At 48.0% G+C, this 15,129-nt stretch overlaps 6 protein-coding genes across 6 annotated transcripts; 3 read left to right on the top strand and 3 right to left on the bottom strand.

The window, feature by feature from the left end:
- Positions 1-10: 10 nt before the first annotated feature.
- I303_108650 (uncharacterized protein) lies at positions 11-2,638 on the bottom strand (the record flags this gene model as incomplete). Its single annotated transcript, XM_018410299.1, has 6 exons — positions 11-146; positions 219-901; positions 996-1,101; positions 1,205-1,563; positions 1,702-2,019; positions 2,168-2,638. 6 exons carry the CDS (start codon positions 2,636-2,638, stop codon positions 11-13), a joined length of 2,073 nt encoding a protein of 690 aa, XP_018260108.1.
- A 415-nt stretch (positions 2,639-3,053) lies between these two features.
- I303_108649 (uncharacterized protein) lies at positions 3,054-4,662 on the top strand (the record flags this gene model as incomplete). Its single annotated transcript, XM_018410300.1, has 5 exons — positions 3,054-3,185; positions 3,271-3,379; positions 3,466-3,719; positions 3,793-3,954; positions 4,057-4,662. 5 exons carry the CDS (start codon positions 3,054-3,056, stop codon positions 4,660-4,662), a joined length of 1,263 nt encoding a protein of 420 aa, XP_018260109.1.
- A 430-nt stretch (positions 4,663-5,092) lies between these two features.
- I303_108648 (uncharacterized protein) lies at positions 5,093-5,836 on the bottom strand (the record flags this gene model as incomplete). The annotated part of the gene is made up of 3 exons (XM_018410301.1): positions 5,093-5,152; positions 5,259-5,426; positions 5,576-5,836. The coding sequence occupies 3 exons, from the start codon at positions 5,834-5,836 to the stop codon at positions 5,093-5,095; spliced, it is 489 nt and encodes a 162-aa protein (XP_018260110.1).
- Positions 5,837-7,228: 1,392 nt separating this feature from the next.
- On the bottom strand, positions 7,229-10,583 carry I303_108647 (uncharacterized protein; the record flags this gene model as incomplete). Its single annotated transcript, XM_018410302.1, has 2 exons — positions 7,229-9,348; positions 9,425-10,583. The coding sequence occupies 2 exons, from the start codon at positions 10,581-10,583 to the stop codon at positions 7,229-7,231; spliced, it is 3,279 nt and encodes a 1,092-aa protein (XP_018260111.1).
- Positions 10,584-12,400: 1,817 nt separating this feature from the next.
- I303_108646 (uncharacterized protein) lies at positions 12,401-13,039 on the top strand (the record flags this gene model as incomplete). Its single annotated transcript, XM_018410303.1, has 2 exons — positions 12,401-12,697; positions 12,806-13,039. 2 exons carry the CDS (start codon positions 12,401-12,403, stop codon positions 13,037-13,039), a joined length of 531 nt encoding a protein of 176 aa, XP_018260112.1.
- Positions 13,040-13,392: 353 nt separating this feature from the next.
- I303_108645 (uncharacterized protein) lies at positions 13,393-15,087 on the top strand (the record flags this gene model as incomplete). Its single annotated transcript, XM_018410304.1, has 7 exons — positions 13,393-13,806; positions 13,938-14,030; positions 14,131-14,232; positions 14,312-14,342; positions 14,404-14,538; positions 14,614-14,673; positions 14,843-15,087. The coding sequence occupies 7 exons, from the start codon at positions 13,393-13,395 to the stop codon at positions 15,085-15,087; spliced, it is 1,080 nt and encodes a 359-aa protein (XP_018260113.1).
- Positions 15,088-15,129: the final 42 nt, after the last annotated feature.

The raw sequence follows: 15,129 nt of genomic DNA, 5'->3' as shown, positions 1-15,129 counted from the left end.
ACTTCTAATTCTAATCCCTTTTAGTCCTCTTAGACCTTCTCGGACTTGTACTCTGGCTCGATCTCGGCCTCAAATCGTGCTCTTTTATCGCAGCCTGTCCTCTTATTGTCACATGAGCATCATCACCCTCATGATCATGTCCATCCCTGGCAATCCATCGAATCAGCTGATGGTGGGCTCAAGAATGTGCACTCAATCGAGAGGATGATCTTACTCACTCTGGCTCAATATCGTCCGCATCAGCATCAGCTGGGCCGGCTAAGACTTCATCAACTCTAAGCGAATCCGAAGACGTGTCTTCCGCCGCAGCCGCAGCCTCGTTCCCTTGCTCAGATCGCTCTTGCGCATCATCATCATCGTGGTCGTCGATGTTGTTTGCCATATTCTCTTTCGGGTTATCGATGGGAGGCAGGGCGTTCTCCGTCGTTTGTCTAGCTCGGCGAATGTTTTGGTTTTGATTTGGCTTAGACCTCTCACGCTTCTTATGTGGTTCTTTCACACTTATTGACTTCCTCTTCTTTCCAGAAGGCTTCTTGCTTTTTACATCCCGCCGGTCGTCCTCATCCTCATCCTCATCTTCGTCTTCATGTTCATCATCTTCCACTTCTAGCGCATCGTCGTCCGCCCGCTGTGTTCCACTGAAACTCCCGCCTTTACCCTTTGCTTTTGATCGTTGCTTCCGACCAGTCGCAGATTTCTCCTCGCTTTTCAAGAGACGATCCCTTTCACTCTTCGTTTTGAGTGTGCCGTTCACCCCCTTTTTCACGTATTGATCCACTTCCTCTTCCAAGATCTTACCGTCCATGCCCAATTTCCCTCTGTTCCGCTTGAAATGCTCGTGCCATGCTGAAGCCGGGTGTCGACTCGCAATGTGATGCCAAGGCGAGGCAGGACGAAACCTCTACACCCATCACAATAGAGATATCAGCCTTATTGGGTCTCCTACATTGCGAACAACCGAAGAAACCGTATACTGTAGAGAAAACGAGACTCACCTCAAGCTCGAAATACAAACTCCTAGTTGTTCGGCCCACTGTATCTGGTCTGTTGTACGCAAGCCAGCGGGCCAAGAAGTCTCGGTCCGAGGGGGTGAATTCCGTTCTATTTAACGAATGAAAGACAAAAAGAAAGAAAGTCAGCGCCCTCGATGACAATACCTCCTGAGATGTACTGCCGCGCTTAATCCAGGACAACGTGCACTGACCTGGTAGCGCTACGTCCCCAGGTAAAATTCTTGTGATCCCCAGATGCATACGAAGATGATGCATGTCCTCGAATGGCGATCTTGGAATCTATACCTTCGTTCCATTTCGAAATCGGCTTGACAGTATTCGGTCTCAGTATTTTTGGTTTTGGGTCCGATTTTGATTTTGCTCTCGGTTTCGCTTTTAGCTTGACCTCATCCTCAACAATTTTGATCCTCTCTTCGACCCATTCAAGGCTGTGCCAAGCAACATGTTTGTACTGGTCCGCCGTCGGTGGTTTCTGCAAATACGGATGCGTCGACGGGACGATACAGACATCGGCATCTTTCAGGGAGGACACGATCATTGCTCCGTTCGACTAGCCGCACGGTCGTCATTGCAATCAGCTGTTGTCCCAGTCTCCAGATGAGGCAGATTCAGACAAAACAGCATGATATTGATAAAACGGGGTTAAGGTGTCGGGAAAACGGGAAGGTTTTTGAGGGACTTCACATACCTCTAGACCAATCATGATTCCCCTTCTCCGTTTTTCCCCATCCATCCCATCAGCATTTCCAAGCTTCATAACCATAACTCTGCATCCCGACCCCCCCTCATTCAAGAAGACAGGTTGCCTAGTATCTACCCTTTCGACCTTTTTGGAGAAATAGCATCTTGCCAGATAAGTATACGGTAAGATTATACATAGTCTTTGCTGGACATGACCTAGGTTGCTCATCCCTTGAGATCGGTCGGCATTCAGTTGGGCAGGATGAGGATTGATGAGTATGATATCGGCAGTCTCCATGTCATCGGCGATTGTTCCTTGCATTTTCTGTAAACGCAGAAGAAGGCAAACGAAGGTCAGCCCAATAGCTCAAAAGATCTCGACATCAAGCGCCCTGCTGTGAGTCGCTCATAGAGGGTTTGAAGGTGAGTGAAAGCGTCGTACAAAAGGGAGGAAACAGTGTGAAAGAACGCACTTCGATACGTTTAGTCAGATGAAGTATCATCTCCTCTCCGATACTTTCATCCAAGAACCAGTCCACTTCATCCCATGGGAAATCTTCTTTGGGTATCAACCATCTTCCGCCTTCTTCAGGTTTGGATAATATCCCTTGATTTCCGAATAATCCATCGTCCTCGTCCTCGTCTTCATCTTCGTCGTCGTCATAAGAAGCGATTTGTGGGAAATCATCTTCATCCGATCCATCAGCAATTTCGCGATCACGATCGCGTTTCCGTTTTAGCCTTTGTTTCTCCTTCTCTTTTTGTTTTTCTTGTTGTTGCCGGATTTCTTTCGCTTTCGAAGCAGCAATAGCTATCCTACTAGATTTTCTCTTCCCATCCTTGACCTCAACCGGACCTTCTTCCTGGGCGACTTGTTTCACCGAAAGAGGAGCAGGTGAACTTGGAATAGGTGGTATGATTTCGTCTTCGCCTTCTTGTGACATCATGAATCCCCGTGCGAGTAACTCGTAATGTTCTTCAAGATCAGTCGCGTCGGTTATTTATTTTGTTTGCTGCGTATGTACAAGATCTCGGTAATTGCCCACATAGCAGGTGGGACTGTCAACTTCTCAATTCAGATTTTTAAGTTAACTAAAGTGATCTGGAAGCAGTGATGATGCATGCATATGGCGAAGACGATGATGATGTGTGCGTGATGATATATGTGAATGTGAATGATTGGGGGTTAGGGATTACGGGATTACGGTTGATGTGGCACCTTATATTTCGGTAAGGTTATGGTTATCTAACCGAGTAGATCTCATTCCAAATATCTAATTCAGTCCATCGACTAGTATACCATCTTCAAGGTAACCCATTTTCCCCCAGTCTGCGGAAAGCGCAAGGCATCCAATCGCCATGTCAACAAGCAGTACTCCGATATTCACTATGCCCAGACCAGTGGACGAGAACAGGCCTTCATTGTTCGATCTATTGGCTCAAGATCAACTGAGAGACCTTTTCCATCCAGTCGTCCGATACGTCTTATCCGTAAGTCGCGGTAGCGCAAACAGTTACGAAAGCCTTGTGCTCTATAGATCTGCATGACTGATCTACTTGTGCACTTCACGAATAGTACTTCGCTCAAAGATACCCGCGATATCTTCTTAGAGTGCTGAATCACCACGAAGAATTCTTTGCGGCATTATTGCTCATCCTGGAGAGACATCATATCAAGAAACACAGTACGTCGGCTCCTTTCAAGCGTTCGACCAGCTATACATATCGAGCGGTAATACCAATCCCAGCTGACCATGATTCCACTCGATAGACGCATCGATAGCTGAGCATTTCTGTGGTCTGAAGTTGGCCCCTGCGACCTTGATACCGACTCCGCGATTGAGCACTCTGAGTCAGAGTCCGCCAACACGGAGAAGGCTTTCCAGAAAGCAGAGATGGGGTATGTTATTGGTTCTGGTCGGATTACCGTACCTCCGAGCTAGAGCGCAGGACTACTTCGAGAGCTTAGGGGGCGGGGACGTTGATGAGCGGAATGAGGAAGATAGAGGGGTAGCTATCACAAAAGTGAGCATTTTACCTGCAATTCTAGCTCTCGTCGTGAATTCGCAGGATACAAGGCTGATATGGCTGTGCCCAGACGCAAAAGGCTTACAAAGCTATATATCCGTATATCAGCTTGGGCCTCGACCTGACTTTCCTCGGATACGACCTAGCCTTCTTATTCGAGAAGAGCGATTATCCTAGACCATGGCATAAGTGGCTGGGATTGAAGGTAGTCAGAAAAGGTCCAGAAGATGAAGTGAGCGACGCGATGCAATATCATACTTCTCCCTCCATTATCGTCACTTCATGTATTCTTCTTCCAAAAATTGACAGAAGGGCTGCTTGTTTCATTTTGCAGATCGCATCATCTGGTATATTATCCAGACTACCGCCCTTACTTCCTCCCTTGTTATTGTTGCTCAAACTATCCCAGTGGTGGTACTCACCTTCTTCCCCTCGATCTCATCCCTCCTTGACGGCCAATACAAGCAATGCAGCAGCAACGCATGCAGCGATCTTACCCCCTCGACCACTCACTATCTTACCCAATACTGGCATCTTACCCCCTTCTCCGCCCCTCACACCCGAAGACGAACGGGAATCACCGCTGGACCATACTGTCACCACCGGAACGGGACGGGAGGTCGGGAAGTATAGGATAAGCAAAGAGACATATGGAGATTGTCCGTTGTGCGGGAAGAAATGGCAGAACCCGGCTGTATTGCCCAGTGGATGGGTGGTCTGCTGGAGGTGCGGATGGGATGCTGTAGAGGGGGAGGAAGATGAGGATGAGAATGAGGATGAGGATGAGGATGAGAATCACGAGGAAAAGGTAGAAGTCACTGGTGATCAGAAGCTGGAGAAGATTCCGGATATCAGCACGAAAAGGAAGAGAAGAAAAGGTAGATGTCCAATTACGGGTGTAGAAGTGGGTCCAGGAGAACTCAGGAGAGTTTTGGTGTGAGATCGCCTCGGACCGCACTTGGAACAACTGTGAGTATATGTGCACAGTGTCTACAGTATCAGCACGGCCCTGTTGTATCCAAATAACTGTGAGTTGTTCATAAATCTCACGATCATGTGTAATTGCTGACGACCATCATAGGTTGTACACTAGTAAATGAAAAGTAGCAATGCATAAAATGAACAGATCCTCCAGCCCACAAAATCCCAACAGATAGAACCACGACCATGACCAAGACCATATGAACCTATTGACGGTGACACAAAGAAGGAGAGGAATGGACGTAAGTGACATCATAAATCGGAATTCTGTATCACATAATCAAGACGAGCAAGACCTATCTACACTATGCACAAGACGAGACCATACTACGAACCTGGATTCATGACTGATGATCGAGAAATTATCTCAGAGAAAGAAAAACCTGTCTCTACTCGGAGTCCGAGATGACAGGCGAAGAGAGGATAACGCTGGTCCTCTTAAAGGAGATCTAGTTGCCCAGTATTATCAGCACCACCATCAATCAGGTCCAGTCCCACAACAAATGGCATTTCTTTTTCATGCAAGGTGAGTGAATTTTATTGACACAGACTCACCTTCCAATCTTCTCCATCGGCATCGAAGAAAGTCAATTTAACAAATTCGAACCTCTCGTCCACCTTCATCGCATGCAACAGATCTTCAGCATCTCGAGCGGTAGATGTCAGATCTCGTCCGTTGAGTCGGATATTGCCTCCGGACCAAAGGTCTATGATGCTGTGCGACTATGACAACAATCGGATTAGGTTAGCATCGACTGATTGTCTGATCAACGCTTTTAAAGGAAGTCGTGGAGGTACAAGATCAAGAGGAGCAAAGATAAACGGAGCCACGATCGAACGATCGAAGGAAGGAAAGCTGGACATCTACTGACATCTTGCATAGCGAGCCTATCAATCATATCGTCCGCCGCTCGACTGTACGTGCTTGAATTAGAATTGGTCGAAGTGGTAGAAATGCTTGACGAGACGGAGTACGATCGAAGGGATTTATGGTTCTGGCCTTGATTGAGCTGGAACTCCGGTACAGGGATGATCTCGGAGGAGGAGGACGAGAGGGAGGTGAGCGGTTCCAAGGTGGGTCTGATCGGTCGAGCGGGCTGCGCGGATTGAGGAAGAGTGAAGGGGGGTGACATGGTGGTAGATGGTATTTCGGAAGTGGTGGATGATAGAGACTATCAAAGGATGGAATAAGGATGAATGAGTTGAAGATGTTAATAATAGGAAGATAGAATTTGTTGAGAAAAGATATTTCGAGACGACGAAAAAGCTGGGTATTTATACTTTTCATCTGACCCTCCTGTTCCACTGGCTTGATGAATATTGGTCAACATGAGATACTGGGCTGGCGCTGGATTTGCAGGCGGAGCTCGGTCATCATCCGATCGGTCCGATGATCTCCTTGTACGTTGGCCTCATGATCTGATGATCGGAGCGATGTTTATGGGAAAATGCATGTCCAACAACCCTTTTCCTTCTTGAAAACATGGATCTCGGGGTTTGCAACTGAAGCAATTAGCTCGCGACGGCGATCATGAGTTGGAGTACAGGCCCCCGGACATGTTTATTGGCTGAAGCCTTGATCTGCTATGCTGAATTTTGATCGATCTTCCGGTCCGATGAGTCTTGGTGTATTGGAGATCCGCGAAGTAAGGTTGCAGTGTGACAATGCGATGTTGGATTATTGGGGTTGAGGGAGTGCCTTATCCCAAGCCTTTCATTTATTGCATTTGATCGTACCTTGACCTTACAAATGAGGACCAGTGTAAATGGAGTCGGAGGAGGAGTCAGCAGAGTCGTGTTCATACGTTCATACCTTCTATTTCACTTTGGGAGGACGGAAGGACATGGCGTCAGTGATCCTCAGAATCTGTCATCAAATTGGGATCACACTGGAATTAGCGCTGACCGACCCTCCTTTCCTTCCTCAGACTCTACCGTGACTGTGCTGTATGCACCTTCAGACCGATGTGCATGTGACGACCCCACAATTCGTCCCGCGCAGTATCCTTTACTTGCCCCTCATGCGTAGGTGCTCGCACATGAATGATGATCGAAGAATCCATAGTGACATTTCCGAATCGGATAAGATGGTAAGTTTGAGGGTGTTGTTCCTTGTAATGTTATGATCGTGCCTTATAAATCTGATAACAAACAAACAAAACAATCCAAATGAAAATCCCCGACTCCAAAAGGGCCTGCTCGCAACAAATGGAAAGCTTCCGGATCGAGTGATGCCAAGGGAATCAGGTGGAAACATGCCTCAGTCCAAAGGAGGTGTGTGCTGATGTATCAAGTACGGGGTATATACGGATCAAAAGTGTTCCGAAGATGTCGGATCATACTGTACCGACACGACTTTGATAGTGGATGACCAACCTGTCCATTTCATGCGACTTACCCTCGCCACTCCTCATTCAAACGAGTATCGTCAGCATCAAGATGTCAATGTCAATGGGAAATTCGATTCATGGTATATTCACATAACCGCAACACAATACAACCCTACCCCACCCAATTCTACAGAACTACAGATCATCCAAGAACCGCTCATCGTCCTCTTTTAGACTCAACGTCCAGCCTTCCCTCCCCAGATCCTCTTCAGCTCGTTGCGTTTTATCATGAGCGAAGTCATCCAGGATATTACTTTCTTCCGTCGTATGGCTCTGTCCACTGACATTCCTACTACTTATCACCTTCTTTCTAATCTCAGACGATTCCGATGTTCTTCTGCTCGCTTGCGTTCGCATTCCATCAACATACGGACCAGCGGATATCCTTCCAAATTCATCTGGCCCCTCCATACAGCTCGCGTCGTATGTGCTCGTAGAGAGAGGTAAGGGCGAAATGGGGATCGTGTTGATCAGTTCAGGTAATAAGGAACTCATTACGCTTTCCGACCTTTTCATCTTCGATTGATTTCGAAGACCTTGGTCTCGTTCTTGTTCTCGATCCTCCGCCAAGGTACTGCCGGACCCTAACTCCATGGTCTGAAGACTCATACAGAGGATCTTCACCTTCTCCTTCAGTTTCCTGTTCTCAGTTGTCAATCGCTCATTCTCGTCATGCAAGCTCTGCTTATCCTTCTTGAACTGCCCCAAGGCATTCAACAAAGTTTCCACCTCTAAACCGTGTCGAGATTTGAGGCTTTCAATCTTGTCCTCGTAATCCATTCTCAGCTTCCTCACATCAAACGCGACAACAAGTCGTGAAGATTGGTCATTGTCTGGCTCCTCCGGCTCGGATTGGACTGAAGTTGGCGCAGTGGACACGCCGGACACCATGGAACCTGTCGTCCTGGTCGTCTGCCTTGAGCTTGATCTCGAAGGCGACTCGTTTGACATATCTTCCCCAATCAGATTCTTGGTGTTTGAGCTAGCTCTATTGAGGAAACTTGCTCGTCTGGCGATCTCGGGACTTATGCGATCACTGACGAAAGTGCGTTGCTTGATGTCGCTGGGCGGGAGAGGGATCTGAGCTGGAATTAAGGACTTTGTCGGAGTGTTGTCAGTACTAAGCAGACTCCTTCTAGGGAGCGAGGTCAGGTTTTCCTTGGACCAGATTGATCCGGCCATGAGAGAAGGTCTGGCTTGATGTCCCTGATCGTTCGTAGATCGGTAGGACGAGCGCAGGTCCATCGAAGATCGAGTACGCATCTTGTCTTCCTCTCTCATTCGGTGAAACAAAGGTGAAGCAGAACGGTTCTGAGATACATCATCCTGTTGTGTGAGTTTGGCTCGGCCGGTCAAATTCGCAGATAGAGCCAGGCTTTCCAACACTTCAATTTCCATCTGTTCCGTGTTCGATGAATACATAGTCGAGGGCCGACGATTAGTCCTTTTGTCGGCAGACCACCAGCCTGGTCCCTGAGTAGCCTCGACATGATCAACCAGGTTTTTGCTTGATGCGTAGGTGGATAAGTCAGTGTGCGATTTCGATTTTGATCTGGGCAAGGTGTATATCGTTCTACTTGATGAGGAAGAAGTGATTGTACCCTCAATGTGGCTCTGTCCGGAATTGCTGGCGGGAATTTCTGTTCTTGCGGCAGTGACTACCCCAAAAGTACCTGTCTGACTTGGTTGAGTCGGGTTTATAGTCATCGTGATAGCTGACTCCGTCTGCCTCAATGAACATGCGTCTTCTTCGTGATTGATTCGTTTCGAGATTGATGTGTCGCTCGAACCCTGGGGCTGAGACCGCTTGTCGCTTGACGGCGATACCAAGTCCAATCCCTTCTGGCTATCAGAACCTAAGAGCACAGTCGAAGCGACTGACGACCGGTCCACGGGTGGTGCGGGTAAGGGCATAGTCTGGTATCGCAGTCCATCAGAGGGTAGTATAGGAGAAGCGTCCGGCACGGGATAAGGTGATCTTCCGGGATCTAAGATCGATCTATCGTCTTGAGCGGGCGACAGGATGGCATTTCTCGCTGTGTGGGGGATGTGCAGTCCTTGTGCTCGAATCAAAGGAGTATGTAGTGGCCTGGGATTGGGTGATGGCGAGTCGAAAGTAGCTGCTAACGAAGTGGCGGTTTGACTTTCCACAAGAGGTGGACCGGTAGGTACAAAGGGAACCGGTATTGACGAGGCAGTCGACTTGGGTGTAGCTGCCGGGTCGAACGATGAAGCTCTCGACGATGGTCTGTGGACTGATACGTTGGATCACATCGGCGGTCAGTCTCGGACGCGGACTGTTTGGGTAGAAGACAGGGATTGAGGACTTACTGAAAGATAAGCGTGATGCAACCTGACCCTCCTTCACAGTACCGGCTTTGACGCTGATCATACTTCGCCTATCCCGGCCTCCAGCTTCCGTCTCGGGTGCGATTGCACCAGCGATCGAGTCACCGTCTGATGGATCCCGCATTCCGCGAACAGGGACTCGCTTGATCGTCCGCTCATCGTATTTATCTCTAGAATGGCTGGAAGCTGTTCGAGTTCTCGTTCTTTCTCTAGCTTGTTTTGAGGCGTCCAACCTAGATTGCAGATCCTCTTTCTTATCTCCCAAAAGCTCGCCTGAAAGCTTATGAACCGCAAATTTGTTGCGCCAATTTCGGTTCACAGGCATCGCAGCGGCAGCTTGAGGTCTGTTCACCTGAATTGCTGGAGCAGGTACAGGCTTATTATCGACCATGGCTGACTTATTGTCGGAATTGCTGAAAAGGGACCATCTTCTGTTTGTGTCACCTTGATTGTCTTTTTCGAATATACTAGATTTGCTTCCTGATCTTTCCCTCTTTCTCAAGCTCCCTGTTATCCTTGGAACGATGTTGTCTAACGAGAGCCGTCTCGATAATTTCCTCTTCATAGTTCTATCAGCCGGATCGTTTGTTTGTTCACCTTCTGCGGTTTTAGCTATATGCACGTAAGATCCTAGCAATGAAGCCGAACTTGTGTTAATATGATATAAGGGATGAACATCCTTTTCTTTCTGCGTGTGCATGTGAGACTGACGTTGAAGCAGTCGTGATGTCGTGGTAGTTGATGATTCGGCAATATGGATGGCGGAAGCTAGAGTTGGCATATCCTTTGCGAGTTGAGCTTGAAGCGTATGGCTTGTATAGCTCACTCCTGTACCTTCCTTGTGGATTTCGGCTTTCAGTCGCAGAGATGCAGTGGATCGGCTGGGTGAAGCGATGGCTCGTGAAAGTGAGATAGCACTCGCGTTGCGAATTGAGGGAAGTCCATCGTACACTGATCGGGCGGGAGAGTCGACCGTGGGCTGCCGATAGGCGATGACGTGAAGCTCATTGTCGTCTGCTGAGCTAGTCGTAGTTGTAGTGGAGTGAAAGAATGAAGAGATCGATCTGAATTTCTGACGGTGAGTCGAGGAGTCTTTGGCCTCTGAGGAGATATCAGGACGGGAAAACATCGATGATACCATCTTGACTGGTAATCATATCGGTCGGGGTCAGGATCTCGACAGCTTCAAGAGCTACAATCGTACAAATTGCGGACGGGCTTCGTATCTCGTCGTGTGCAATTAAAAGTCTCTCTGAGTGTAAAAATCGTCTCAAGGTTCGGACGATGTTGTTTCAACCAGTTGATAGATGCGTTATGAGGGAAGAACAATGAATCACAGATCTAGAGACAGTTGGATGAATGAGTAGTAGTTCTTGCTTGAAATGGAAAGCAGCGAGAAGCTCACAAAGTCATTATGCGCGTTGTAAGCCCAGTTTGTGACTTATTACCAAGAGAGCGAGGACCACAGCAGACTTCCAATGTCAGACAAATCTAAAACCGGACTATTGGCTGAGCGATATATCAATTCAAATGTCAGCCGATAAATCGACAGCAGCGCCACAGATATTTTCGAGGTGCGACATACTTTTTGTGTATTTTCAGCATCGTACAAGGCTGAAAAGGATATCATAATACCAGATGTGGATGTCTCGAGCCTTGATCTGAGGCAGTGGGTCCACGATCAGAAGAATGGATATCTTGTGCCGTATTTCGCGGATCTCCAATTCCGATTATTGCAGCTAGCTCCTGGTCGTTATTCCTCTTGGTTCGTTCAGTTGAGCTCGTCCGCTGGTCCTTGTATGTCGTCTCTGCATCACTTCGTCCTATGGACTGCTCGGTCCTGTCCTGGAAGCGATCACGATCTTTCGCCATTTGCTTGTCAAGCAAGATTCGGATAGCTTCTTCTTGTTCTCTTCGGTATCGCCTTTTGTCGTAGTAGAGGGTAATAAGCCATATGATCATTGTCGTTGATCACGTGTCCGCCTTTTACAGTGAGGCTAGTCGGTTAGGAGGCGAAAGACAAGCAGCTGTAGTATGTAGGATGAGGCATGATGAAAGAATGAGGTCGATCCGAAATGAAGGAAGGTCGAGCATTCTGATGGACCTGATGTATTGACGCATTGACACGCACTGATCATCTTTCAAGGATGCCAAAGGAGGGCTGCTCGGTCATATGGCCACGCACGGTCCCTCCCCAGCTGCGTCACTGAGGAACATCTCGGGGCACCTGCGCAGGGCACGGATACTGGCCTCGTCACCGTTTCTACGATCTCCCTCTATCAGATTCATCAGACAGCGATACAATGGGGTATCATAAGTCATTGAACACTATTTTGCGCTTGTACGGTGGGGATTTTGGCTACTTCCACTTCAGCGCTGCGATCTTCTTGTCTCTTGGCAAATTCTGCATGATCAATGGCCCTAGGTGACCCTTTCAGCTATGCACAGCAGCTCTGAGGGGTTGTCTCATGCCCAGCAGATGCATAGCTCACTTTCTACGCGTCCAAAATCGCGTGGTTTTTGGTGTGATGTACACAACTCCATACAAAATTTGATCCCGTTGCTGAAAGACCGTCTCTTTCAAGCGTCCGCTTCTTGGGCATGAAGGAAGCTACAATGCATTGAGTAGTATGGGCAGGCAGCGTTGAGCAGCCCGACAGTCCATGCATTACCATTTGCAGCAACAGGATGAATGAAAGGAACTATTTTGCGCCAAAGCTTTTACTCATTAAAACCTCACTGTACAGGCGCGAAATCGTGTTCCATGATTTATGATACCCCATTGTAAGAAGCAGTCTGGATTCAAGCCTTTCATGCAAACGAAGGCAAAAGTTCCGACAGCTTAGATATGTTGTAAGACTTCGAGGTATGGAAGTATGGGTAAACCTATTTAACACATGATACTGTACACCTTCGACTGGCCTTATCTTTGTCCACTTCATCAAGCTCACCTGAACCATGTCATCAAAGTCTCCAGCTGACGACAAGCAGGAAAAGACAGAATGGTCTCACTGGACCTCTCTGATACCCCCGACAGACCAAGTGCCTTCCGCTTCTAATGGATCTTTGCCAGCTTACAGAGCATGGTACAACGTTGCAAAGGATGTCACCAATGCTACCAGTTCGAGAATCGCTTCTGCAGTCCGGCCAGCGCTCCATCAGCGACTCTCGGGAGCTCGGAAGAGGGTGTACAACACCCGTTGCTCTGAATTTCAGGGGTATAAGCCATTCACATGTCAGCAACTGGTCAGTAAGGTGAGCCGATGTCATGTTCGTGCCTAATCAGTTTGGCTCATTCTAACCCGGGCATGATGAACAAGTGGAACGGGGCGAAGAAGTAAGCTGAGCTTGGACCACTTGTAGTCCGAATCCGAGCTATCCACTTCGGGCCAAGGGGCCGCCTACACCATGGAGAGCGCCATGGATAGTATGAAAGAGTGCGCTCGACCAGTCTGTCTCACAGAATCCAAGAATTGCGCCAAAGCGGGCTATTGTGCTTATGGTCTTTGCGAAGAACATATGTGTGCGGAATGCCAGAGGCATTGTACGGAAGTCACTCCTGTCAAAGCTTGCTCAGAGGAGCAAGGGAATGACTGATACTAAGAAGTCCTGACCCAGATCACTAGTTGTCAGATGGCGTCTCATGCATGCATGCATCACGATGAGATGAGTAAGGCTCTGTTGTGAGCAACGGCAAATACCGGCCCGAACAAGTCGTGACTCATCTCATTTACGTTAAGCGACGCGAATGAGTGAGTGAGTATGACTCGAGTATCTTGCAAGTAAGTTATCTGTGTCTATCTCCTATCCCACATAGGCATATTGCATATACGGTTTCCATCCAGCTCTTCTCTGAGTCCGAGTGGTCATCTCCAAATCATATGCTATCGACCATCTCGAAAAATTTCAGATCATCAACCTTCCGAAACACCATCCGTAAGATCTCCACAATGCCCGCTCTTCCCTTGACCGTAGGATGTTCCGTCCCTCTCCAACAACCTACCATCGACAAACTTCAAACACAGATCCAGAAATTCATCTATCATCCCAAAGGCCAAGGAGGATTCTCCTCCGCCGATATGAAAGAGATCGACGTCTTCTTCACTAAAGGCAGTGGATTACCTGAACCCATCGAATCGTTGGACCAATTACCGAAACTGAAGCATATTCAACTGGCTTCAGCAGGAAGCGATGCGATGCAAAGGACTAAACCCATCGTGGCGCACAGCGAGGGCAAGACGAAGAATAAAGATATCACCTTGAGTACGGCAAGCGGAACGCATGTGCTGAGTATCCCGCCGTACGCGGTGGGCATGACGATTGCGTTGTTGCATCAGTGGAAAGGGATGATACTGAATCAACGGGTAAGCAAGCCAATCTGGACGTCTCCTGTTATCCTTGTGCTATGCTAGAGCTGAGATCCAGCTAAAAGCCTAAGCGTCTTGCGAAGCTGAAAATTTGCTGATACACTTTCAATGCAATTCGCGTTGAATAGGACAAGAAACGATTTTTGTCTGAGGAAGAATGCGACATGAAGGGAGAAACGTACTTTGCTAGATCGACTTACGGTAGAACTGCCGGACTACTTGTGAGCCTCCTTTTCCACATACCTTATCCTCGTCGGTCCCCGTCACTCTGCCCTCTACTGACATGCAATCACTGACCAGTCACCCGTTTATCCTTCATAGGGCTATGGTGCTCTCGGTCGAGAAACAGCTAGATTGTTAAAAGCACACGGTATGCGAATCATAGCCGCCAACACGTCAGGCAAAGCTACTCCTCAAGATGGAGTAAGTGCGCAGCTCTCGTTCTTGCAGGAGTATCATGGTTGAGCGGGCGTCGGTGACTGATGATGAGTGAATTTTGTAGTACGTTATACCTGGAACAGGCGACAAAGACGGTATGTCCGCATTCCCTTTCCACGTTACACGTTGATGTGTACTAAGAAAATAAGTATACAGGATCCATCCCCGAGAGATATTACTCGACGAAAGACCCTAAGGCCGTAGAAGACTTCCTCAAACAATCAGATGTCTTGATCTGCAGTCTACCCAATACACCAGCTACCAAGTATTTCCTCAACAAGGAAAAGCTAGGTGAGCGTCGTGTAAACTATCCACCTTGTTTAACAGATTAAAATCGCCCGCTGACGAGTTTTGGGTAATGGGTAGAACTGTTGCCTGAAGGAGCTGTTTTAGTCAACGTGGGAAGAGGTAGCTTGATCCCGTCTGGTAAGCCCAACCTTCCATCCCATCAGCCCTCTCCTCAGGCCAAGAGTCATGATCTGGTCTGGTCTGGTCTGGTCTGGGTCATACTCCCATACATCCTACTTGAATATATCATTGCTAAGTCACGTTCGAGCGTCGGGCTGTGCTAAATCTCAGCATGCGTATGATACAGATGATCTCTTGCAGATATTGGACTCTCCCAAGTTCTTTGGCGCGGCAATAGACGTGACAGATCCAGAACCATTACCTGAAGGTCACCCACTATGGTCTCACCCCAAGCTGATCATCACCCCTCACATATCGGGTAATGCGGAGAACGAGATGGATATAGCCGCTGATATACTCATTGCGAATGCTAAGAAGGTACACGCTGGAGAAGGGGTCATCAATAAGGTAGAATTTGGTAGAGGCTACTAAGCGGCAATCGAAGTATATAAATCGGATAGTCAGAATGAGAAC

This window comes from Kwoniella dejecticola, chromosome 11, assembly GCF_000512565.2.
Source record: "Kwoniella dejecticola CBS 10117 chromosome 11, complete sequence".
NCBI lineage: Eukaryota > Fungi > Basidiomycota > Tremellomycetes > Tremellales > Cryptococcaceae > Kwoniella > Kwoniella dejecticola.
This window is presented reverse-complemented; position numbering and strand designations above follow the sequence as displayed.